The 24,705-nt window shown below is 41.8% G+C and overlaps 1 protein-coding gene across 2 annotated transcripts in view; it reads left to right on the top strand.

The window, feature by feature from the left end:
• Positions 1 to 24,705, top strand: part of VCAN (versican) — a 119,913-nt gene that overhangs the window by 17,847 nt on the left and 77,361 nt on the right. For both annotated transcript variants that reach the window (XM_075592562.1, XM_075592569.1), the window contains exons 3-5: positions 3,299 to 3,676; positions 4,333 to 4,507; positions 6,272 to 6,399. In XM_075592562.1, the coding sequence (XP_075448677.1) occupies positions 3,299 to 3,676; positions 4,333 to 4,507; positions 6,272 to 6,399 (681 nt within the window). The remainder of the gene's footprint in view (positions 1 to 3,298; positions 3,677 to 4,332; positions 4,508 to 6,271; positions 6,400 to 24,705) is intronic.

Consider the following 24,705-nt stretch of genomic DNA (forward strand, 5'->3'; position numbering starts at 1 on the left):
CATCTAACGCAGATTTGTTCGGCTGTTGCAAAAATCAGGGGGAAAATATGTAAAATTACACAAGTTGATATATCGAATGATACCACATACTTTCAGCTTCCATATACAGCATCAATCCTGCCTGGGAATGTCTTTTTATAGATTTTTTTTTATACTTAAGTTGGAACCAAGGGGTCTTCTATAGCTGAACCATGCTTTTTTTCAGCTCCAGGCACTTCCCGGTTCCCAAGATACATATCAATGTACTCAACGGTGCCAGTGGTCTCTCCTGAGCAAACAACATGGCCGCCAAACCTCATGGGAACGGCGGGCTAATTGGAAGGAATCGCACCATTGTACAATGCTGGCAGCCATTTGATTTGTACATGGGAAACACTGGCACCGAAAATGCTAATTATCTCAGTAACTGGGGGGTCCCTGGATCTGAAAGTAACACAGTTCTGCTCAAGAGCACACGCAGTTCCAATGATATACAATAATCAATTTACAATTCTTGCAGAATTGCTGCGTTAATGTCATATTTGAAGTGGAGTGCAGATTGCATATATCCCAGTCATGAGTTCTTCGTATCAAAGAGACAAATAGTCTGCTTTTGCAGTTAATCTGGACCTAGAGAGGCGCCTTGAACATGTGTCACTTTTTTGCATCGATGTATAACATTATTTTGCACATCATTTGTCAGAGTGGGTTGGGCTCACAATATCAGGATTGTCACTAGGGGATGTTAGTGAGGAACCGACGCTTATACTGGTAGTTATGTATTATGGAAATAATCATAGAAACAAATAATTATTTAAACGTAAGTAGAATATATATATTTATATATGTGTATATATATATATATATATATATATATATATATATATATATATATATAAATATAATACACACACAGGGAAAGGGGGCGGGGAAACCCCTTGCAAAAGCTTAGAATATAATGTAGAGGGCAGTGCTACAATCAGGGGTTTAATTGCATACACAAACTGTTAAGAAAGAGTATCACCACTAATGAAAGCACTCGGGTCCCAGGATAATGACTTAGTGGTAAATGGTATTAATTAAAAACATTAACACTTTATTAGAGATAAACTCAACAAGTAAAAAATAGGGTATGGGCAAGACGACACACTTATCTCGTCATCTTGCGCATACCCTATTTTTTACTTCTTGAGTTTATCTCTAATAAAGTGTTAATGTTTTTAATTAATACCATTTACCTCTAAGTCATTGTTCTGGGACTTGAGTGCTTTCATTAGTGGCGATACTCTCTCTTCACAGTTCGTGTAAGAATAATAATATACATAAATAAAAACGTGTCAATATATCAGATCGCATATTTTCTATAAAATGGCCCATGCCATTGTGCTTATGACCAGCAAACCTTCCATTTCAGGAAGATTATGAACAATAAAACAAAATTGTGTCTCACCGCGCCTTGCAGTGCTACAGGGGCCTGCAATAGTCCTCTTATCTGCTGAACTGGAGGCCCATCTGGCAGGCCTCTAGCATGGACATTGTTAGTTATTTTCTGTAGAAAGATGAGATTAGTTTGCTATTAACTATTTACTGCTCCTATAATACACTTACAAGTATGTTAAAAAAAAAAAAAAAAAAAATGGATTATAGACAAGCTTTCCCCAAGGGAATAATAGAAGTTTATTTCCAACTAACTATTTGCAGCTGAAGAAGGTAGAAATATCTGGTAAAAGCCTTGTAATCACACGTTTCAGCTGGAACAGGATAGCAAAGGAAGCTTGAAGCATTTGAAAACCATTGTGCTCCTTGAGGACCACTCTAGTCCCGAGGCTACAAAGGAAACAATTATAACAAAAGAATAGATAGGAGACAATACGGATTATTGTTTCATGCACTTACATGGTGAACAGTAATTAAAGCATTATCCAAAGTCCTTGGCAACCATTGGGCAGAGAAGTAGCACATAAGCAATACTTTGTATACATTTCCAACTCATAGGACCACATTAAACTAATTCCAGTGACATAATAAATAAGTAAAAATGGCTGATTTCTGCATTTAAAAAAAAAATTCATACATGTATCATTTTAAAATAATTTTTGAAAGTTTCTTATGAAAATGTTTGTAAACATTGCACCTTAAAGTTTAAGGTGGATTTATATTCAGTAAGAACAGAACAGCAGGAGTGCACACATATCCAGGTGTAAATACAAATGAAAAAACACATAATGCAATACCGTTTTCAGAATAAGTAAAATTATTAAAGAAATAGATAGCTCACTCACCTATTCGTGCGTGATATTGGTAGTGCGGTTGTGTAGCGTAACCAACTCGTGTATACACTATCGTGGCATCAGGGTCGGATGAGTAAGGCCGTGATTATACCCAAAAATGTATGCGGCTTTGTGTGTAGCGGCATCAAAACAACAAGCAAAAATCCTATGGAACTGCTCATACGAACTGCTCATGCGCGACTGTCGAGCCGCGACCGTGCTGCAAAGCTGGGGAAGAGACAGAGGATTTTGTTTTTTTCTTGCAACGTCCGTGTCACGTGAGCGGTTCAGCCAATGAGGGCGAACCGCTAACGGCCACGCCTCCTCTGCTCTCCCTCCTCGGTATAATCAAGATGCTGCTCGGCGGCAGCGCTGAGTGACGTCACAGAATAGCGCTGGCGCCTTGCAGCACTTGGTTATAATCTCAGCCTAAGTGTGAAGGGCCAGAGGGAGGAAATTCCCACATATGAAAAATAGAAAGGACACAAAAATAGTGCAGGTTGCTTTATAATTGATACGGTTTAAAAGTAATAAAGTCACATAATAATAATTAAAAAAAAAGTGTATTTCTCAAGCATTGCAGCTGGGCTTACAAAGCTATATCACACATCTCCTGAGCCTCACTCTGATTGAGATATCGGAGTCAAATTTTGATTCCTTGTATGCACGCCAAAGAAAATATCAACACATTACCAATGAAACGGTGTGTGTGTGTAACATTACGAGGCTAACTCACGCTCATAAAAATCTGTCTTAGCATTGTGAGATACATGGTGATATATGCAGAGGAATACATTTTGTTTTAAAAATAAGGGAGGCATAATTACATATAGATGTAGTGTATGACATTGTTTTCCCACATAATGCAACATATTCTGTAATAACTCAGAATATCACAGAGTCTTGGTGCATAAATGTTAAAACATATCCAAATATGTACCTCTAGAGAAAACAATGAAATGCTCTTTGTCTGGATGCTGTATTGTTTTAGTTTAATTCTGCACTAATCAGGTCTGAAATTAACATCTCTTTCTGATTTTATTTTCTAGTTACTTTGCAAAAAAGCCCACCAGTGAAGGGGTCACTATCAGGAAGAGTAACTCTGCCATGTTTTTTTTCGACAATACCTACATTACCACCAAGCTACAACATTACAAATGAATTTCTGCGAATTAAATGGACAAAAATTGAGCAAAGTAGAGATGGAAAAGATCCAAAGGAAACAACAGTTCTAGTTGCCCAAAGTGGAGGTATTAAAATTGGCCAAAGCTACAGAGGCAGAGTGTCTGTGGCCAGCCATCCTGAGGACATCGGTGATGCATCATTGACCATGGTTAAGCTACGTGCTAGTGATGCAGGTGTTTACCGTTGTGAGGTCATGTTTGGAATTGAAGATACTCAAGATACTATTTCCTTGGATGTTTCTGGTAAGATCTATTTTAATGTAATTCACATTCTGTTATTGAAAGTAACATTAATATCCTGTACTTCTCTGAAGCCGCGTTGTCCTGCAACCATGCAGAATGCCTTTCAATGCAAGGTTAGTCGTCCACATTTCTTTGAGCTAAATAGTTTCAATGTATCTTATCCTATATACAGGATAAAATGTCAGAGGTCCCACAATATATATACAAGAAAGATCCTATTTTACTACAGTCCAAAATGCTATATAAATATACTATATATATCCCCTCAAACAACATGTGGAGAGACACTAAAAGGATCACCCATGAGATACATGTCCTATTAACATATATCTCAGGTATGTGCTTTCCAGGTCTCGATCTCTTTCGGTCTCTCTCAGTCTCTCTCTCTCGGTCTCTCTCTCTCTCGGTCTCTCTCTCTCAGTCTCTCTCTCTCATTAAGAAAGACAGAAATTAACTTTCTTGGCTAATTTATTGTACTGAAAGAAATACATTATGTTAAACTGTATTGAACCATAATACTGCTTCTGGTCTCCCAATGTTTACAAACAAAACATGAGATTGATAAGATTTCAGTATACAAATTGTTATCCAATTAAATTGCAACAAAAAATGTGAATATTAGAGTACTGTATTGATGTGGACTTTCTGCTTTACAGGGGTTGTGTTTCACTATCGTGCATCAACTGACAAGTACATCTTAGATTTTGACAGTGCTCAAAAAGCTTGCATAGACAGTGGTGCCAAAATTGCATCCCCTGGACAACTGAGAGCTGCATATGAAGATGGATTTGAGCAGTGTGATGCTGGATGGCTGTCTGATCAAAGTGTTAGGTAAACTGCTAGATGAAATTATGATTATAGAGAAACTTTGCAACTAACTTGTTTTCAAATATTCATGGAGACACTATGTTTATTATTAATCTATTATCTAGATTTTCTTTGGAACAGATTCATCATTATTCTTCATTATGTTCCCACAAAACAAAAAGACTGCCTCATTTGTCTTCCAACGGTTTGTTGGAGAGTTATATTTAGACAAGGCTCTACTGCTATTGTTTAAAGAAAACATGCTAAATTTGGATTTTTACATGCTTACAAATTTGGCATGGGAACTCGTAATAAAACATTGTAGACTTGCAGTAATTTCAGTTAAACTTTCCAAACTTAGATTTTTTTATTTATTTAACACTTCAATTATCATAGATTGAAGAAAGGTGGTTGAATGAAATTTGACATAAATTGGCACTTTCAAAGTGGGCAGTCAGTGCTAAAACCATATTGTAACATTACATTTTTTTAACCTTTGATCAGTGGTTCTAATTATGTATTAACCAGGGGTACCCATAAAAGATATTTAATATGTCAGCGCACCTCTGCTCTTCAGACCTCACTCATTTCTTCCTCCCTTAATTACATACACACTCTGCCCCCTTTTCACAAGCACACAGTCAATATACGCATCCATCCTCTTCTTAAACACTCCATATTTACCCTCACACATCATACTGACCTTTTTACTCAACACACACTGCACATTTATCCCACCTACTCGATAGCACACAACCTCTTTCTTAATCATAAATGCCACATTTACCCACACTTCTCTTACTTACACCACATACCTTCCCCCATCCCACAAAAAGCACTAGCCTTTCTCACCCACCCCATAAAAAGCCATCACACTCCTTACCACACAAAGCCCTCACTCCTTCCCTCTTTCCTCCAACCTTCTCACACACCTCAAACATGTCAGCTGTTCAGCGGCACATCCTACGCTGTCTAGATATGAAGACGCTTCTTTCTCCTCTGTGCCGGCTGAGAGAGGAGAAGCGGATCACAGCCTCTTTGTCTCCAGGCAGCACGGGAGGTGCCCAATGAGCCGCCAGCTGAGTTTTTCCCCTGGGGTAGCGGCACCTTTGGCAGAGTGTCACAGCACATCAAGGTTCCTTGGCACCCTGGTTGAGAAACACTGTGTTAAATTGACGACCAATAAATTCAAAGACTTGTTGATGAGGTTTAGAGCAATCCCAATGGTACCGTTTATACGGATCTTAGTATGCCATTACAAATGCTGTAGTCTGACATTGTTTCATGGATAACATGATTAGTACCATATGCATTAGATAATATACCAACATGACAAACATGCACTAAATATAAATACCCTTCAAAAATGGATGCACACTATATAAAAAGACATTTAACGTCCACAGATCCTACATATGTCTTAAGATGTGTGTTAGCTCAAGTGTGGAGGTCCACATCTCAGACAAACTTCATCATGCAGTTTGAGATCTCTTAAGTTTCAGCCGTGGTAAAGTAAAGAAACCAAATAACTTCATTTTTGGAGCTACAGTAGGTTGTGGAACTGATTATTCCTCAGGCTGTGCTTTAAATTGGTTATTGAAGGGCCATGAAGGAATTGATGCTGGACTTCTGCAGGGTGCAAGCCTGAAGCCTACTTCTAGTAGTCCCTATAGGTACCAATGGTTAGGTTTTTGCCTTTCAAAATGGCAGAGAAGCAAATAAACAAATACAACACCATAAAAAAAAAACCCTAAGGATTATTGCTAAATATAATTCCTATTATTATAGATATCCAATTCGTACACCCAGAGCAGGCTGCTTCGGTGATAAAATGGGAAAAGAAGGCATACGAACGTATGGAAAGCGCCCTGCCGATGAGAAATATGATGTATATTGCTTTGTGGATGAGCTAGAAGGTGAGTTTCTAAAATGTTGTGTATTATTCTTTCGAAGACAAATGTGCTGTGAAGGTCATGACAACTGTTTTTTTTAGTACGTTAAATGTATGTTATGTGAAGAACAACAGATAGTTATGTGGTGAGTTAGGATTCAATTAAAGCAGAACGTGGAGGTAATGTTTGAAAGGACTACTCAGATGTGTTGCTCTATATTGTTTGTGTACTTCTTGCAGATGGGGTGCTGATGTCCCATCCAATAGGTGCAACACAAATAATAAAGAAATGTATGTTACAAATATTTATTAACACGTATACAAGACCACTTTAACCTTAACACCCTGGAGCAAATTCGTTTTTTTTTTTAAAGAGAACGTATTAGCACCCAAGGGACCAATATTACAAATAAGGATACTAGCAGTACACTATGTCTAAAAATAAATGATAAGCTAAAGCTGAGGGAAGGTTAAATGAGGTTTTATAGCTAGGATTCCAATAAAATGAATAATGGAAATAAAGACTTCAGGGACAGAGTGGCTCTGAGTAACAGTTTATATTACATCTGCCAACTCACAAATGTACCCAAGATCCATTTTCAACACAAAAATGTAAGAGGGTAACACTACCTTTTGAAAATAATTATTTATTCGTGGATAATTGAACTTTTTCTTGCACGGGATATTTTCATCACTGTTATTACATATCATCATCATGTCCTTTTTCCTTTGCCTGACATAGTTGATGCTTAGCAATTGTGTTGAAAACAGATGGGCGACAACACTATCATGTGTACAGAGTTCAAACTCTTCTGTCACTGCCGCCCATGTGTACAAGTAAACAAGACTGCGTGGCATTGTCCCTATTCCTTTTTATTAAAGCTATGAAACCATGCTATGAAACCATGCTTTGCTCGTCTTAAAAATGGAAATACAAGGTGCACAATGTGATGTGATTGTTCAGACTCAAAAAATCAAAGCAGCACTTAACTAATGTGTAACTTGAGACCTGCACCAGTGTTTCAGATCTTATCAGGTGCCTTTTAATGTTAAAAAATATTTTTGTGCTTCAATACAGGGAATTCTTTTAAACTCACTGATGATCCCAGGTTTGTTTGAGTTGACAAATAATTGATGAAGGGAAGTGTTTTTTGTGCATTTTCCTTTGAAAGTTTTTGGGTTATCCATTTGCTTGAGGCTTAGTTCTGACAAAGGGATACTTGCTTCAATATCACTAAATGTCAGATCAATTTGGAAGAATTGGCAGCATGTTAATGTAAAACCACAGCATCTTCCATGTGTGGCCTGTACTCTTGGCCCGAATACACATATATTTTAAAATGCACAATACTTCAGAAATACAATACACGTTTTGTTTTAAGTGAGAAGCAACTGCATTTATGTTTTCAAGTGTTCTTGAACTCAAAAATAATTATGAGGGACATGGTTCTGTGCAGGTGTATGTATTGTTCACTTGTATAATAACAGGCGTCATTCCTTCATAGCTAGGGTTGCCAGGTGGCTTCTCCAAAAATACTGGACACAACAGTGAAAAGTGCGATGCGCTTGAGAAAAGTGGGGAGGTATGTTATTTATAAATGATCTGACTGTTATGAAGTTTTTTCTACATTTCACACCAAGTATGCACCAATTTTGCACTATTTCATATTCTATTTCGTTAAAAAATTCTGGGGAGGGGTCTGTGTCTGTCCTCCCTAGAATTTTTTTTAAAATTAAATAGAATATAAAATGGTGCATACTTGGAGTGAAATTTAGGAAAAAAATATGTAATTTCAGATCATTTATAAATAACATACATGCAGTCATACAGGCCCATGGCAAGCAATACTGATCTTAATGCTCCCCTCCCACCACTCATCCTCCCACCCCTTCCCTCATCCTCTCTCACCCCATTCCCCTCATCCTCTCTCCCCCCATCCTCTCTCCCCCCTCTCCCCTAATCATCTCTCCCCATCTCCGCTCATCCTCTCCACCCTCTCTCCCCTCATCCTCTCCACCCTCTCTCCCCTCATCCTCTCTCTCCCCATCCCCTAATCCTCTCTCCCCCTCCCCTCATCCTCTCTCCCCCTCCCCTCATCCTCTCTCCCCCTCCCCTCACCCTCTCTCCCCCTCCCCTCATCCTCTCTCCCCCTCCCCTCATCCTCTCTCCCCCTCCCCTCATCCTCTCTCCCCCTCCCCTCATCCTCTCTCCCCCTCCCCTCATCCTCTCTCACTCCCCCTCCCCTCATATTCTCTCACCCCTCTCCCCATCCTCTCACCCCCCACCCTTCATCCTCTCTCACACCCTCCCATCATCCTCTCTCACCCCCATTTATCCTTTCTCACTCCCCCTTCACTCATCATCTCACCCCCCTCATCCTCTCTCACCCCTTCCCTTATCCTGTCTAACCCCCTTCCCCACATCATCTCTACCTCCTTCCCTCATCCTCTCTCATCTCTGTCCCTACATCCTCTCTCACACCCTTCCCCTATCCTGTTATTCCCCTCTCCCCTCATCCTCTCTCTCACTCTCCCCTCTCCCCTCATCCTCTCTACCTCCCCCCCTCATCCTCTCACTCCCCCTTCCCTGATCCTCTCACCCCCTCCCCTCATCCTCTCTCACCCATCCTCTCATCCTCTCTCACCCCTCCCCCCATCCTCTCACCCTCCACTGATCCTCTTTCACCCCCCCTTCATCCTTTCTCACTCCCCCTCCCCTCATCCTCTCACCCCTCATATCCTCCCGCCCCCATCCCTTATCATGTCTAACCCTCTTCCCCACATCCTCGCTACCCCCCTTCACTCATCCTCTCTCACCCCCTCCCTTCATCCTTTCTCACTCCCCTTCCCCTATCCTGTTTAACCCCCCTCCCCCTCTCTTCTCCTCTCACACTTCATCCTCTCTCCCCCTCTCACCCTTCATCCTCTCTCACCCCCTCCCCTCATCCTCTCCCTCTCACCTTCATCCTCTTTCCCCCTCTCCCCCGTCTCACGTCAACCATTCTCACTCCCCCTTCCCTCATCCTTTTACCCCCTCATCCTCTTACCCCTCTCCCCTCATCCTCTCTCACCCTCCACCCCCCACCCTCTTGCTTCCCCCCCCCCTCACCTGTTACTCTCTCCCCATACATGTCCGTTATTACCTCTAACTTTTTACTGGACAGAGGGCCCAAATACAGGACAGTCCAGTTCAATACAGGACACCTGGTAACCCTAAAATCATAGGCTGTATGTGAAGCTATAATCTGTTAGGGTAGGGCAAGGGGGAGGTACAAGAATAAACTAATTAGAGCCATATTTATCTTCAGAGCTTTCACTTTTCATTTTTAAGTAATTCCATAGCTTTTTTTTCTGACAAAAGACTTTATGTGGAAACGAATATTAAAATTATGAGCCAACGGAAACGTAAGGAGGAGTAAGCGGTTTAATTTCTGCTTTCTGTAAGTCTCGTTCTAAATACACTTCTTGCATCATAAAACAGATGCATATATCATTTGGAATAAATAAAGAGACTTCCAAAGCAGGTGGGATAGTTTTAATTCGGAAACATGAAAGTGGCATCTAATACCATGAGTTTAAGATTTGACAGGCTTTTGAAGAACACGCTAATAAGACAGCGTCTAGAGCTTTCCAGAGAGAAGATTTTGAATCAGCCTCTGTCTGGAACAGAAACCCTGGCTCATAAGTCTAGTCTGTGGTATTTAACAGCCATAAAAAAAAGAAACCTTAAATAGTCAGGTGTTTTTCTTTCTATTATAAAGTGCAAATACACAGAACAGGAAAATCCCAGCAATTCTTTGACTTACTGCTGACTTCAACCTGATTTTTGGATAGAAAAGACTGCCAAAGTTAACACACACTGCATTATTGTCTGCAACATAAACACTGTCACGGTTTCAATTTTCAGGTTTGCAGTGACAGGGTTACAACGTGAGGTTCTATTGCATGTCTGCTCTATGCTGTAAGGTTTGCCTGGCTAATATTGCTGAGTTACTTCTCACTTCAGCTGCAGCTATGAAAACATCAGCTCACACTTTTTACTGATGCCTACTAACCTTTTGTGGCTACAGTGATGTTCAGGAAGTCATAACTTAAGAATGAGTGCATGGACATCATCTCAAACTACTTCAACTAATTTATTTAAAAGGATTTTATGTAACTATTAATGGGTTTAAGTAATAAGTTAGATTGGGACAATTTAAACCTGTACTAGTTACATTATAATGCACATGAAATACATCTGAATGAAGATTATATATATATATGTATATTTTACACACACATACATACATGGTTATGGATAAATTGTAATTTATGAAAGATTATTACTTTCTTGATGTAGTTAAATTGGGTGTTTTACCAAAATGTAATACACATTGTCATAATTTCCAGGACCTGCAAGGTTGACAGGAATTTACAATATCTGGGTTAGGGTTGACTGGCGTTGACTATGGTTAGGACTTACATGTACTTTCTAATGGACATTAGAATAAGAAACATAAAAGGGAATATTTACTAAAGTGTGATAGTGGAGATCAGACACAACCGCACAAAAACTCCTACTCAAGTTAGTGGAAGTTTCCGTGTGTTAGTGCCAAGCAGCACTATCACACTTTAATGAATAACCCACATAGGGATTTTTGATTAGGCCATTCAATTCAATAACGGGAAAGTACTATTACAGTGACAACTACAAGATACCACAAAATCACAACTAACAGACCTTCTAGTGGACCCAAATTCAGTCTCAAAAAGTTGGTGCTCTCTGCTTTATAGCCTGGATTCCTCAGCCTTTCTGCAACACAATTCTGATCGTATCTCTTACTTCTCAGTATACTGCCCATTAGTCATTTTTAAATAGGCAGAAATATCCAAAACATTATGTAAAAGCAACAATGCGAGTATTGAACTACCAACATATATTCTAAGTCATAAGTGAAGGAACCACAGATCCCCAAATTCATCAAGCTCTGATATGTGTTAACACCCTTGAACAGGTGTTAACTCCTGTGTGGGTACATTATCCTGTAACAACATTCTATGAATAACCCTCAAAGTGTCTTACAGCACTGTAAGGTATCTCAGTACTTTTTCGTAAATAAAGCCCTTAATATCTTCGCTTTATCTGTTTTACACTGAGACCTTTTATGTGGAGGTGATCACCCTTTTATTCTAATCTCACATAATGCTAATTCTGTGCAGAATCTTATTTCCATGGTTGACCCAACTCTGGGCAGACACAGAAAAGTGTGGAGGTTATGTGTAAGTAGCAGTCAGATTTAACATACACTAAAAAGAGCTGTTGCTGCATGGAAATTGTTTAGATGTAACTAATTTATCTTAAAAAAGGATTTGTAATAATTTTTCTGATACTGAAAAAATACAAGCAATTAAATTCATGCCATTGTCACCTAATATTTATTTGTATGCTATCAGCAGTTCCAGCATTAGATAATATATTGCTTTAAATCTAAGGATGAAAAAGGGTTACATGGTTCAGTATTTTACCACTCCCTTTTGTCTATCTTTTTGGAGACTGTCATGCCTTGATGCAACTGACTTGAGTTAATCCATTAAAAGCAGGGTTTAACAGAGAAAATTAGATATTTTACAGAGATAGCATAACATCACTAAGTACTTTAGTATCACAAGGGGAGAGAAAGTAACAAGAGCTGCTTCTACAAACATCCTTTCCCCCTAGATCTTTTTGTCAGTGTAATTATTCCATGAGATGAAGTGTGACATGGTCTTTACACATGGCTGCACTGCTCATAACTACTAGCAGTTCCTGGAGAGAATTCTTCAGAAGCAAAATATCTCATTGTTGGTATTTGTGCGGTGGGAGCAGTGATTTAGTCAATGTTTAGAAACAGTGGTTTATGCAGCAATTTAAAGCTGTGGTTAAGGCAGTGGTAAAAAAATTGTGGTTTACTGCTTTAGTTCTCATCCCGTATTAGAGATTCAGTTTGTTCAGGGAGAGATAACATCCTGTCTTGTGCTCCACCAACAAAGAATATTTTAAAATTGAAGCCAAAAACCTGCGTAAAGTCAGTCCCATTGTTTATAAAGGTGGATATTTAATTTAATTGTTAATTTATTGTTTGCCCAGGCTCTTCGCGACTTAGGGCCTCATTCAGAGAGGGTTGATAAAAATTATCGCCAGGGCATTTAAAATGCCGTTTTTTTGGGTGTTGCTATCACGGTATTCAGAAAGGCTCGATTACAAGTGACAGCAAAATTCCTAAAACGGGCGAGTTACTGCCAGCGAGAGCATCGAGCCTCTAAAAAGGCCTAAACTGGCGATTCATTTCTGCTGCAGAGAGAGCGGCTCTGAGAGAGCTGCCTCTCCCAGCTGAAATGTCGCCCGAAAATTATTTATTTAAATATACATTTCTTTCATAGTGTAGATGTGCAGGGGGTCTCCGGAGCTGAACCACTTTGGTTTCAGGTCCAGGGACCCCCTGCTTCCCGAGATACAGGCACCTTTATGGGATGCCAGTATCTCCTATGCAAGGAAATGTCTTGGTCACGTGACGCGGGACATATCAATGCAGAGGGATACCGGCATACCCCATAAAGGGACCTGTATCTCGGGAAGCAGGGTGTCCCCGGACATAAAACCAACGTGGTTCAGCTCCGGAGACCCCCTGCACATCTACACTATGAAAGAAATGTATATTAATAAATATTGTAATAAACATCAATACACGCCCCCCCCTCCGCCCAAACCCATACAGTACAGTAATGGGCAAAATAACTATTATCCAGATATGGATAATAGATTATTTGCCCATTAGTAAACACTGCATTAGCATACAAAAATAAAGTAAATAAATACAGTTATACTTACCACAACAGCAGGTCCCTCTATCCTCCGTAGCAAGAAAGCATATACAGTATATACATAATAAAGACATTCTAAAGGCCCCTAACCCCTTAATCACCTTAGCGGTTACTAACCGCTATAGTCAATAAGGGGTTTACCCACCCTGACCCGATGCAAACCCAGGAGGCCTTAGCACCCACCCCTGTCTGACTATACCCACCCTGTACCCATTGAGTAGTATAGTGGTACATCATACCCATATAATAATAATATGGGCATGATAAGCCTCTATAGCACTCAATGGGCACCCTAATTACAATACATTAATACATAAGACACACAATAATAAAACATAACTAAACTCCAAAAAACCACACTTCACTAAATAAAAACAGTAGCCAGCAAATCCAATCAATACAAGCAATAACAACATCAACAATGAATTAATTAAACCATTAACCAATCAAACCAATTAATTTCTAAACCAACTCAAAATGAATAGTAACACTAACCAATCAAAACAATTAATTACTACAACATTAATGAATTTAAACAGTAAAATAGAAAGAAAGAAATTCTAACAATATCTGAACTAACCATAAAACGCATTAGCTACATAATATAACATTAACTACAATCGAACACCAATGGCAAACCTTTTATTAGCATTAAGCATGAAAAAACAAACAATCACATCCACATAATAAACTGAAATGAAAAAAAGCTACAGCAATACCAAGCGAGAAATGCCCCAAATATTGTCATAATAATGTATTAATCTGTACCCTAAAGAGGTACAGATTAATATATTATCAGTCAATGTGCCACCCCCAAAAAAATCAAAAAACACATCCAAAGAATAAAAATGTAAAAAGAGACATTTACAAACATTCAATATATTACTTACCATTAGAAGCGGTGGCCCTCCGACTCCCGGGGTAACAGGAAGCTCACGTACCTTGAAGCCCTTCAGCAGCATCCGATGCCATCCGCCATGAAGATCCGGATCAGGTACCCAAATCTTCTTTTTTCTTTCTTTAATCACCTTCTTCTATCTTCATCTGTAACCATTTCTTGGTCTTCTTTATCTTCTATCTTCTTGTTGTAATCCAAAAAGCCCCATGGTAGATCCCAACCGATGTTGTCTCGTCTTCTTCTTGGGCTCAAATGAGGAGTCACGGCCTTAAATAGGGCTTGTGACATCACATTTAGCCTCAAAATGGTTAATAGCCACCTGATTGGCTGTTAAAACCATGTTCCGACTTTAATTTTTTTTTGACATGACATCACTTAAAGGGAATGATGCCAGCCAATCAGAATGGCTGTGCTTCATTTGCCTTTAAGATGACGTCACGAAGCCGGCGTCACATGGTATTTCAGCCAATCAGATCGTGGGAACCAATTCCACACTCTGATTGGCTGAAATACCTTGTAACACAGCGGCCATCTTGGATTTAGTGACGTCATGTTAAAGGGAATGATGCTAGCCAATCAGAATGGCTGTGCTTAATTTGCCTTTAAGATGACATCACTAAATCCAAGATGGCCGGTGTCACAAGGTATTTCAGCCAATCAGAGTGTGGAATTGGTTCCCACGATCTGATTGGCTGAAATACCATGTGACGCCGGCTTCGTGGCGTCATCTTAAAGGCAAATGAAGCACAGCCATTCTGATTGGCTGGCATCATTCCCTTTAAGTGACATCATGTAAAAAAAATAAATAAAGTCGGAACATGGTTTTAACAGCCAATCAGGTGGCTGTTAACCATTTTGAGGCTAAATCTGATGTCACAAGCCCTATTTAAGGCTGTGACGCCTCATTTGAGCCCAAGAAGACGATGAGACAACATCAGTTGGGATCTACCATGGGGCTTTTTGGATTACAACAAGAAGATAGAAGATAAAAAAGACCAAGAAATGGTTACAGATGAAGATAGAAGATGATTAAAGAAAGAAAAAAGAAGATTTGGGTACCTGATCCGGATCTTCATGGCGGATGGCATCGGATGCTGATGGAGGGCTTCAAGGTACGTGAGCTTCCTGTTACCCCGGGAGTCGGAGGGCCACCGCTTCTAATGGTAAGTAATATATTGAATGTTTGTAAATGTCTCTTTTCACAGGTTTATTCATTGGATGTGTGGTTTGATTTTTTGGGGGAGGCACATTGACTGATAATATATTAATCTGTACCTCTTTAGGGTACAGATTAATACATTATTATGACAATATTTGGGGGGCATTTCTCGCTTGGTATTGCTGTAGCTTTTTTTCATTTCAGTTTATTATGTGGATGTGATTGTTTGTTTTTTCATGCTTAATGCTAATAAAAGGTTTGCGATTGGTGTTCGTTTGTAGTTAATGTTGTATTATGTTATCTACTGCGTTTTATGGTTATTTCAGAAATTGTTAGAATTTCTTTCTTTGTATTTTAAAGTTTACATTCATTAATGTTGTAGTAATTAATTGTTTTGATTGGTTAGTGTTACTATTCATTTTGAGTTGGTTTAGGAATTAATTGGTTTGATTGGTTAATGGTGTAATTAATTCATTGTTGATGTTGTTATTACTTGTATTGATTGGATTAGCTGGCTACTGTTTTAAGGCTAAGGCCCCGGTCACGGCGCTCTAATGCGCGCCCGCGCTTTCGGCTGCGCGTTCCGGCGATTCCCCGGTCTGCAGCTCACTGCAGGAGCAGAGACCGGGGGGGGCGTGCCGGAGGAGTGACGGGGGCGCGGCCATGACGTCACCCGGCAGGTTCACCCTCATTGGCTGAACCGCCGGGGGGCGTGCCTAGCCGCTCGACGCGAGTTCCTGCTCTCAATTCTATTGAGAGCAGGAGTAGCTCTCGCGCGAGCGCTGCGGCCCCCCCTCGCAGCGGGCCCGGCGCCGTTGCGGGGAGGGCTCTGGTGAGCGCAGCGTCCGCCACAGCGGACGCTGCAGCATGCAGCGGGGGCAAGGCCTTATTTAGTGAAGTGTGGTTTTTTGGAGTTTAGTTATGTTTTATTATTGTATGTCTTGTGTATTAATATATTGTAATTAGGGTGCCCATTGAGTGCTATAGTGGCTTATCATACCCATATTATTATTATATGGGTATGATGTACCACTATACTACTCAATGGGTACAGTGTGGGTATAGTCAGTCCGGGGTGGGTGCTAAGGCCTCATGGATGGGTGAAGGGGGTATTAGCCCTAAGGATGGGTGTCTAGACCTTGCGGTTGGGTTAACCCCTTTATTACCTTAGCGGTATTAATCGCTAAGGTAATGAAGGGGTTAAGTCCCCCCGCAGCCCCCCCGCAAGGGCTAAACAGCCACTAAGGGCCAAATTCCCCCTTCACCCATCCTCGCTAGCCACAGTAAGCCTGGCACGGGTGTTTAACCCCTTCATTGCCTTAGCGGTTAGCCGTTAAGGTAATGAAGTTGCTGTAAATGCATTTTTCCTACATCGGATGCATGCCGGGGGGCTCGGGAACTGCTATTAATGGCTATCAGCTCTGGAGACCCCCGGCATCAATCCGAGGCAGGAAAAGGGCCTGATTTTTTCCAAGTCCAGACACATCGCAGCTCATCGAGGCAAACTCCCCACCAATTTACCTAAATTTTGAGGTGAATTGGATTTGGGAAGAAGATCGCCTTTTAGGGCTGCGATAGGCTGAGACAGCCGACTCGCGGGTATCTGAATCGCGCGAGTTTATGATCCTCCCGAAAATGGTCGATAAGCGGCTGATCGCCGCTCAATTGGCGATTATCTTTTGATCATAAAATTTTGCGTTGATACAGGCCGTTATCGAGCACTTATTGAGGCTTTCTGAATACGAGTAGCCATTATGGTCGATAAGTGCTCGATAAGGGCCTTATCGAGGCTTTCTGAATGAGGCCCTTAGTCTTCTAGGGTTTATTTGTAGAAAAGGGGGACAAACATGTGTATACACACAAGAGGCACTTGGCCCTCAACCTTCAGCTGTGTTTATTTTTCCATTAGTGACACTAAACATTTCAAACACCATCATTTTATTAAACAAAAGAAATCATAAAAATAACATCTACTCCTGTCAGGAGTCTAACTCACAGCATATTCCTAACAGCAATGTTGGGTGGGCAAGCCACTCACCAGCTTAAATAACACACATATATAGTTGAATTCTTAACTTTCAGATGGGGACAGCGTCCCAATAGATTCTCAGATGCTGCCACACGTGAGGGGGCCGTCTACCCCGAACTGGATCCTGGGGAGCAGCAGCCTCCAGGCTCTAGGAGAGAGAATGTAAAAGCAATCCTCTCTGCTCTAAATACCTGTTCTAGTAATTAGGTGAGCAGGTGAAGGAAACCAGAATCATTGTAAAGTCTATTATGGATTTCCTATTCACCAGCCTTAGTGACTGTGAATCTGTGGGGCGGATCACATCCACACTATGTCTGCACTTTCTGCTATGAATCAGACATAAAGCTGCCTACTAACTGGGACTATATATATATATATATAAATTTAAACTTGAAAGTTATATAGTTAAATAGTAGATGAGGTTGAAAAAATACATACGTCCATCAAGTTCAACCTATGCTAAATTTAGACGACAGATATACTTTATCCTATATTTGTATGTACAGTATATTGATCCAGAGGAAGGCAAACAAACAAACCCAAAATGTCATCCAATAATATCTCATAAGGAGAAAAAACGAATTCCTCCCTGACTCCAAATATTGGCAATCAGATTTCTCCCTGGATCAACATGCTTCCCATGTTTACCTATTAGGTATATCCCTGTATACCTTTCCTTTTTTAAAAGATGTCCAACATTTTTAAATATATCTATGGTATCTGCCATTACAGTCTCCATGGTTAATGAATTCCACATTTTAACTGTCCTTACTGTAAAGAACCCTTTCCTTTGTAGCTGTGAAATGTACTTTCCTCCAACCTAAAGGGATGATCCTGTGTTGTATTGTACTGCCCTTTGGATGAACAGTTCTTTTGAAAGATCTTTGTATTGTTCTAAAATGTATTAGGATATAGTTATCATATCTTCTCTTAGATGCCTCTTTTCTAATGTAAACATATCTAATTTAGCTAGCCTCTTTTAATAAATCAGATTATCTATCCCCTTTATTAATTTGGTGCCACTTCTCTGCACTTTTCTAGTTCCACAATGTCTTTTCTATGGAGTGGTGCCCAAAACATATTCAAGGTGTTGTCTTACTAATGCTTTATAAAGTGGCATAATTATGTTTACTTCCCTTCCATCCATTCCCCATTTAATGCAAGATAAGATCTTATTTGCCTTTGCAGCTACTGCATGACTTTGGGCACTATTGCTAAGCCTGCTGTCTGCAAGCACTCCTAAATTCTTCTCCATTAAAGATTCTCCTAATTTATCCCTATTTCATTTGTAAGCTGTCTGTTTTTTCTTGTTTCCCAAATGCATAACCTTACATTTACAGTATCTGTGTTAAACCTCATCTGCCATTTACCTGCTCATGTTTCCAGTCTCTCCAAGTCGTTCTGGAGAGAAATGACACCCTGCTCTGATTCTATTACCTTACAAAATTTAGTGTCATCAGCAAATCTGCAACCTCAAGGTTATTAATAAACAAGTTAAAAAGCTGGGGTCCCAGTACCGATCACTGAGGCACTCCACTTACAACTTTAGTCCAACCTGGAAAAGTTAAATTTACAACTCTCTCTTAGCAAAATCTAAGTAAACCACATCGACTACATTACCCTGGTCTAAATTCCTAGTTACAAGCATACCCCGCTTTAAGTACACTCACTTTAAGTACACTCGCGAGTAAGTACATATCGCCCAATAGGCAAACGGCAGCTCACGCATGCGCCTGTCATCACGTCCTGAACAGCAATACCGGCTCCCTACCTGTACCGAAGCTGTGCACAAGCAGGGAGACTATAGAGCCTGTTACAAATGCGTTATTTACATCAGTTATGCACGTATATGACGATTGTAGTACAGTACATGCATCGATAAGTGGGAAAAGGTAGTGCTTCACTTTAAGTACATTTTCGCTTTACATACATGCTCCGGTCCCATTGCGTACGTTAATGCGGGGTATGCCTGTACTTCCTCAAAGAAACTAATAAGGTTAGTTTGGCATGATCTATCCTTCATAAATCCATGCTGACTATTTGTGGCAGGACGGCCTGTAGCCGAGGTCAGGGAACAGTCCACACGTGTTGTTTCAGGATAAATGAAAACGTTCAGTGGCTTTATTTCTCCACAGCATAACATAACATGTGGGTACACTGTCCCTTTAAACAAAAACAAATCCTGCTCCACATTGGGAGAACTGACTAACACTCCAGGCCTACCTAGCAGGCTGGCTGGCTAAACCATTTACCAAACCGTAACTGTATTTTAAGCAGTCAGGAAAACAAATTAACAAGTCTTACTTTGGTTGAAGTAGTTAGTTTGGTGAATCCGTCTGGCTAGCACTCACATAGCAGAGTTCTCAGGTCTAAGGCAGCCAGCTACTGCCAGTAACAACATCCTTTTATACCTAGCTGGTTAACAGGTGTCAGCTTACCTCCTGATTACCTAGCTTCCTCCTGAGTTAACCTTCTGAGTGCTGGATGAAGCACTCAGACATATGTTTCCCAGGCATAACTGATAGGGGTTGACTTCACCCTGTCACATACCTCCCCTCTTTGTGTGTGGCTAGGGTCCCACACGGCTGACCCTCCACTCCTTCTCTTGACAAAAAAATCGGCATTTCCATGTGTAGAGGGAGAGGGGGTTGGCCCGGTATTAAAGGGGTTGCACCCCATATGGCCACCCCCTGACCTCACCAGGGAGGCAAGGGGTTAACTGGACTGCAGTCCAGGAAGGTGGTTTACACCTTGTCATGTCATGAAAATGTATGTTCCCCTGTTCCCATGTTTCATTATAATCCTGTATTTTAAAGATGTTTTAAAGTGCATTTCTGTATCTCCAGTTCTGGAGATCGCAGAGAGTTGATATTTGGCCAATATGTGGAGTCACTGTAGGCATTAAGAACTGGCAAATTTCGACCCACTGAGCCCACCAGAATGGAACTTATTAATATGTGTAGATATTAAAGTATATATGTATGGTATTTTGGATCTGCTCTGAAAATGCAGACCATCTGCTATGCTAATAGGTCATGAAGGGCAGCCGGCTGATTGAGCCTAAGCACTGTGATCAAAAGTTAACTGCCCGGATTGTTTACACTAAGTACTAACTGTAATTGTTACCTGAGGGTGGAGAATCATCAAATTGGAGTGGTTTGTAAGTGTTATGTTTACACCTACAAACAGATACTTCATTTGATAGACTGGTCGTCGCCCCTGATTTAATTATGGGGCTACCCATAGAGTCCCAGTACACATGGGCTAATTATCTGGGGGGCATGGGTTAATCTTTGTCTCCACGTTAGGGATTGGATGCAGATAATTGTTCAACAATAGTCTGTATTCAATGTTAAGAATAGGGTTACACAGGTATATAAACTGTGTCAAACCTACAGTTTTTAGTTGTTCTTCTGATACCATCTTGAATGTCACCGGATTGCTGGAGAATTGCTAGCTGATACTTCTCCATTCCCCAACCCTAAGTAAGTGTTACCTTCTTGTCTGTTAATTGTACTATATTGCTGTGTTCACCTTATTTAAGGAATAAATTATATGTTATTATATCTAAGCCTCGTTCAGTTCAACCCAGATATTTGGTGTTCATTATATCTTGTCATAAGCTACCGTGACACCATGGTCCTTTCCAGGTCTATGCTGTATATCAAAAGAGAAGGGTTGGAGGGCCATATACCACCTGGTCAACCTTGAATTTGTGTCCTTCATGGTGTTTAACCATTTCAAGGGCGCATGGTCAGTGACCAGGGTGAAGTGTACTCCGGCGACATAATGTCTCAAGGCCTCAATTGCTCATTTTACAGCGAGGCACTCCTTCTCAATGATGGAATACCTCACTTCCCTTGGGAACAGCTTCCTGCTGATGAACAGTATGGGGTGTTCAACACCATCAAATTGCTGGGACAGCACTGCTCCCAGTCCTACCTCTGAGGCATCCGTCTGGATGATGAAGGGCTCTTTAAAATCTGGGCTCCGAAGAGCGGGGCCCTCTTACAGGCACTTTTTTAGCATGTCAAAGACTTCTTGGCACTCCCAAGACCATTTAACTTGGGTCGGGGCACTCATTTTTGTCAGATCTGTTAGGGGTGCAGACATTTTTTAAAAATTGGGGATAAACCGCCTGTAATACCCTGCTAACCCCAAAAGGGAGCGGACCTGTGTCTTTGTCTGTGGGGTGGGGACTTCCTTTATGGTGGCCACCTTGCTAGCTAGTGGCCTTACTATCCCTCCCCCAACGGCATAGCCCAAGTATTTTGAAGTGGATTTACCCAGGGCACATTTTTTCGGAATTGCAGTGAGCCCTGCTTCTCTTAAGGACGTTAGGACTGCCCTTAACCTTTTTATATGAGACTGCCAGTGTCTGCTATAGATGACAATGTCATCCAAGTAGGCCGCGGCATATGTCCAATGGGGTCGTAGTACCTTGTCCATTAACCTTTGGAACGTGGCTGGAGCCCCATGTAACTCAAATGGCATAGTGACGAATTGGTATAAACCGAGAGGGGTGGCGAAGGCAGTTTTGCATTTGGATTCTTCCGCTAGAGGTATCTGCCAATATCCTTTCGTGAGATCTAGGGTGGAGATATACTCTGCTTTACCAAGAGAGTCAAGCAATTCATCCACCCTAGGCATTGGGTATGCATCAAATCTGGATACAGCATTTACCTTTTGCAGATCCACGCAAAACCTCACCTTCCCATCTGGTTTAGGTACCAACACTATAGGACTACACCATTCTCTGTGGGACTCCTTGATCACGCCCAATTCCAACATGTTTATTATCTCCCTCTCTACCAGGTCTTTTCGGCCCTTTGGCAATCTATAGGGACGGGACCGTACTTTTACGCCAGGTTCTGTCTCAATCCTATGGGACACTAAATCAGTCTGCCCTGGCAGCTCAGAAAAAACATCTAGGAACTGGTCACATAATTCTAGTGGGTCTGACCTTTGTTCCGTTGTTAACTGCCCTCCCATGGGAACCTGATGGTCATTGTACGTACTACCCTTTGGAGGCTGTGGACCCAAATCCGTCTCTCCTTCCCGAGGGTGGATGAACAGCGATCTCATCGTTTTCCAGGGTTTCAGGAGGTTTACGTGGTAGATTTGTTTACCCTTCCTGGACCCTGGTTGAGAGATCTCATAGTTCACCTCCCGGGTGCGGCGGAGAACTTGGAAAGGACCCTGCCACTTTGCAAGGAGTTTACTCTCTGATGTCAGTAGTAATAGCATCACTTGGTCCCCAGGTTGGAAGACCCTCAAGCGGGCATTTTGGTTGTACTGCCTCTCTTGACGTTCTTGAGCAGATTTGAGGTTTTCCTTAGCAAACCGACCTATCATGTCTAGGCGTTTTCTAAGGTCTATGACATACTGAAGGGTATTCTTGGAGGGGGAGGGCTCCTCCTCCGAGGATTCCTTCAGTAGGTCGAGAATACCCCGAGGTTGACGTCCATATAGGAGCTCAAACGGGGAGAAGCCTGTGGATGATTGGGGAACTTCTCGTACCGCAAACAATAGGAAAGGGAGAAGTTCATCCCAAGCTCGCTTTTCAGTGTCCACAAACTTCCTAAGCATAGTTTTTAAAGTACGGTTAAACCTCTCTACCAATCCACCAGTCTGAGGATGGTAAACTGAGGTCCGGACGGATTTTATCTCCAATAACTTCAGGACATCCTGCATTAACTTTGCCATGAAATTTGTTCCCTGGTCAGTTAACATTACTTGGGGAAGTCCTACCCTATAGAACAGTTCTAACAGCCTGTGAGCAACCTGTTTAGCAGTGGCTGATCTCAGCGGGAAGGCCCCAGGATATCTGGTGGCATAATCTACAACAACGAGTATAAATTTATGTCCCTTCGCAGAGGGTTCTAAAGGTCCGACCAGATCTACCCCAATTCTCTCAAATGGGACGGCTACCAAGGGCAGAGGGACCAAGGAAGCCGGCTTCTGTTCTTTTTGGCTAGTTAACTGGCATTCAGGACATGTCTCACTGTGTTTCATGATGTCACCATGTATGCCTGGCCAGTAAAACCGGGACGAGATGTGGTCCATGGTCTTATCCCTGCCCAAATGACCACCCCATGGGAGAGTATGGGCTAGGGTGAACACTGTTTTAATCAACCCTTAAGGGACTAGCATCTGTCGAATGACCTCCCCTGTTTGTGTAACCTTATTCACACGATATAGGATGTCATTCAATAGTTCAAAATGTGGAAACACTCTTACACCTTGTTCATCCATTATCTTGTTGTTGACCTGTACCACCTTCTCATATTGTCTAGCCAGAGCTGGGTCTTCCCTCTGCCTCTGACAGAAGTCAGGAAGATCCAGGTCTGGCAAGATTCCTGTATCTATCGGTTCCCCACCCTGGTCATCTCCGGCCATGACCTGCAGTCCTTTGGGCTGACTAATGTTACCAAGAGTCCCAGCCTTTCTTAACCAGTCCTCTTTTTCCGCACGTCTCTGATTACGTGTCTTCGGGACGTGGTGTCTACGGGGAAAATCTCTGAGGAAAAAGGAAACAAGTCTCCAGGCTTCTCCGGTACCAGAGAAGTAGGCTCCGTAGGAGTAGGGGCCAACAATGTTTCGAAGTAGGGCCAGTCTCGGCCAAGTAGAACAGGAGCAGGTAGCCAGGGAGCAACTCCCACTAGCAGGCTAGCCTCTTGATCCTTAATACGCAGTAGAATGTTCGCCGTCGGGTATCTCTTTGTATCCCCATGGATACACTCGATATTCCACTGAGAGTCATAGGATAGTATGTTGCTTGGAATTAGGCCCTCTAGGAACAGGGTTTTTCCAGATCCCGAGTCCAGCATGGCTTTTACTATTTTCCCCTCCAGAGATGCTGGGACTAACCACGGATTGTGGTCCCCTTGGAGAGAAGCTGTGGCAGTGGTTCTGCCATATGAACAGTCCATCTCATCATCTCCGGAGTCCGCAAACTCGGTCGTCAGCGGAAGCTCTCGACGGTGCTCGGTGTTTGGACCTCTCCGCTGTTGGATGGGAACCTCCCTTCTGGTTGGTGGTGGTATCCTCTCCACCGGATGGGTGACGGGAGTCCAGGTTCTCAGGGAATACTGTGGGTGGCGGCCTCCCTTGAGTGATCCAATGGCCTCGGACCCGGAATGGGCGTCTCTGCGGGAGTTTGTACCAGGAACCCTCCGAGATGGGAAAGGGTCTTCTGATCGAGTTGACTGGATCTCCCGAGCTGGCGGGTTGTAGACTCCTCAATTGTCTGCTCTCCTGCCTCTGGCATCACCGGAAGCAACTGGTGTTTGCCCGGACCGTTCCCAGCTATCCTGTTGGGTGTCGTCGCCAAGGAAGTTTTCCACCAAGCGGACCGCTGAATCCAGGGAAAACGCAGCGTGTCTTTTTACCCAGGAGCGGG

This window comes from Ascaphus truei, chromosome 1 (genome assembly GCF_040206685.1).
Source record: "Ascaphus truei isolate aAscTru1 chromosome 1, aAscTru1.hap1, whole genome shotgun sequence".
NCBI lineage: Eukaryota > Metazoa > Chordata > Amphibia > Anura > Ascaphidae > Ascaphus > Ascaphus truei.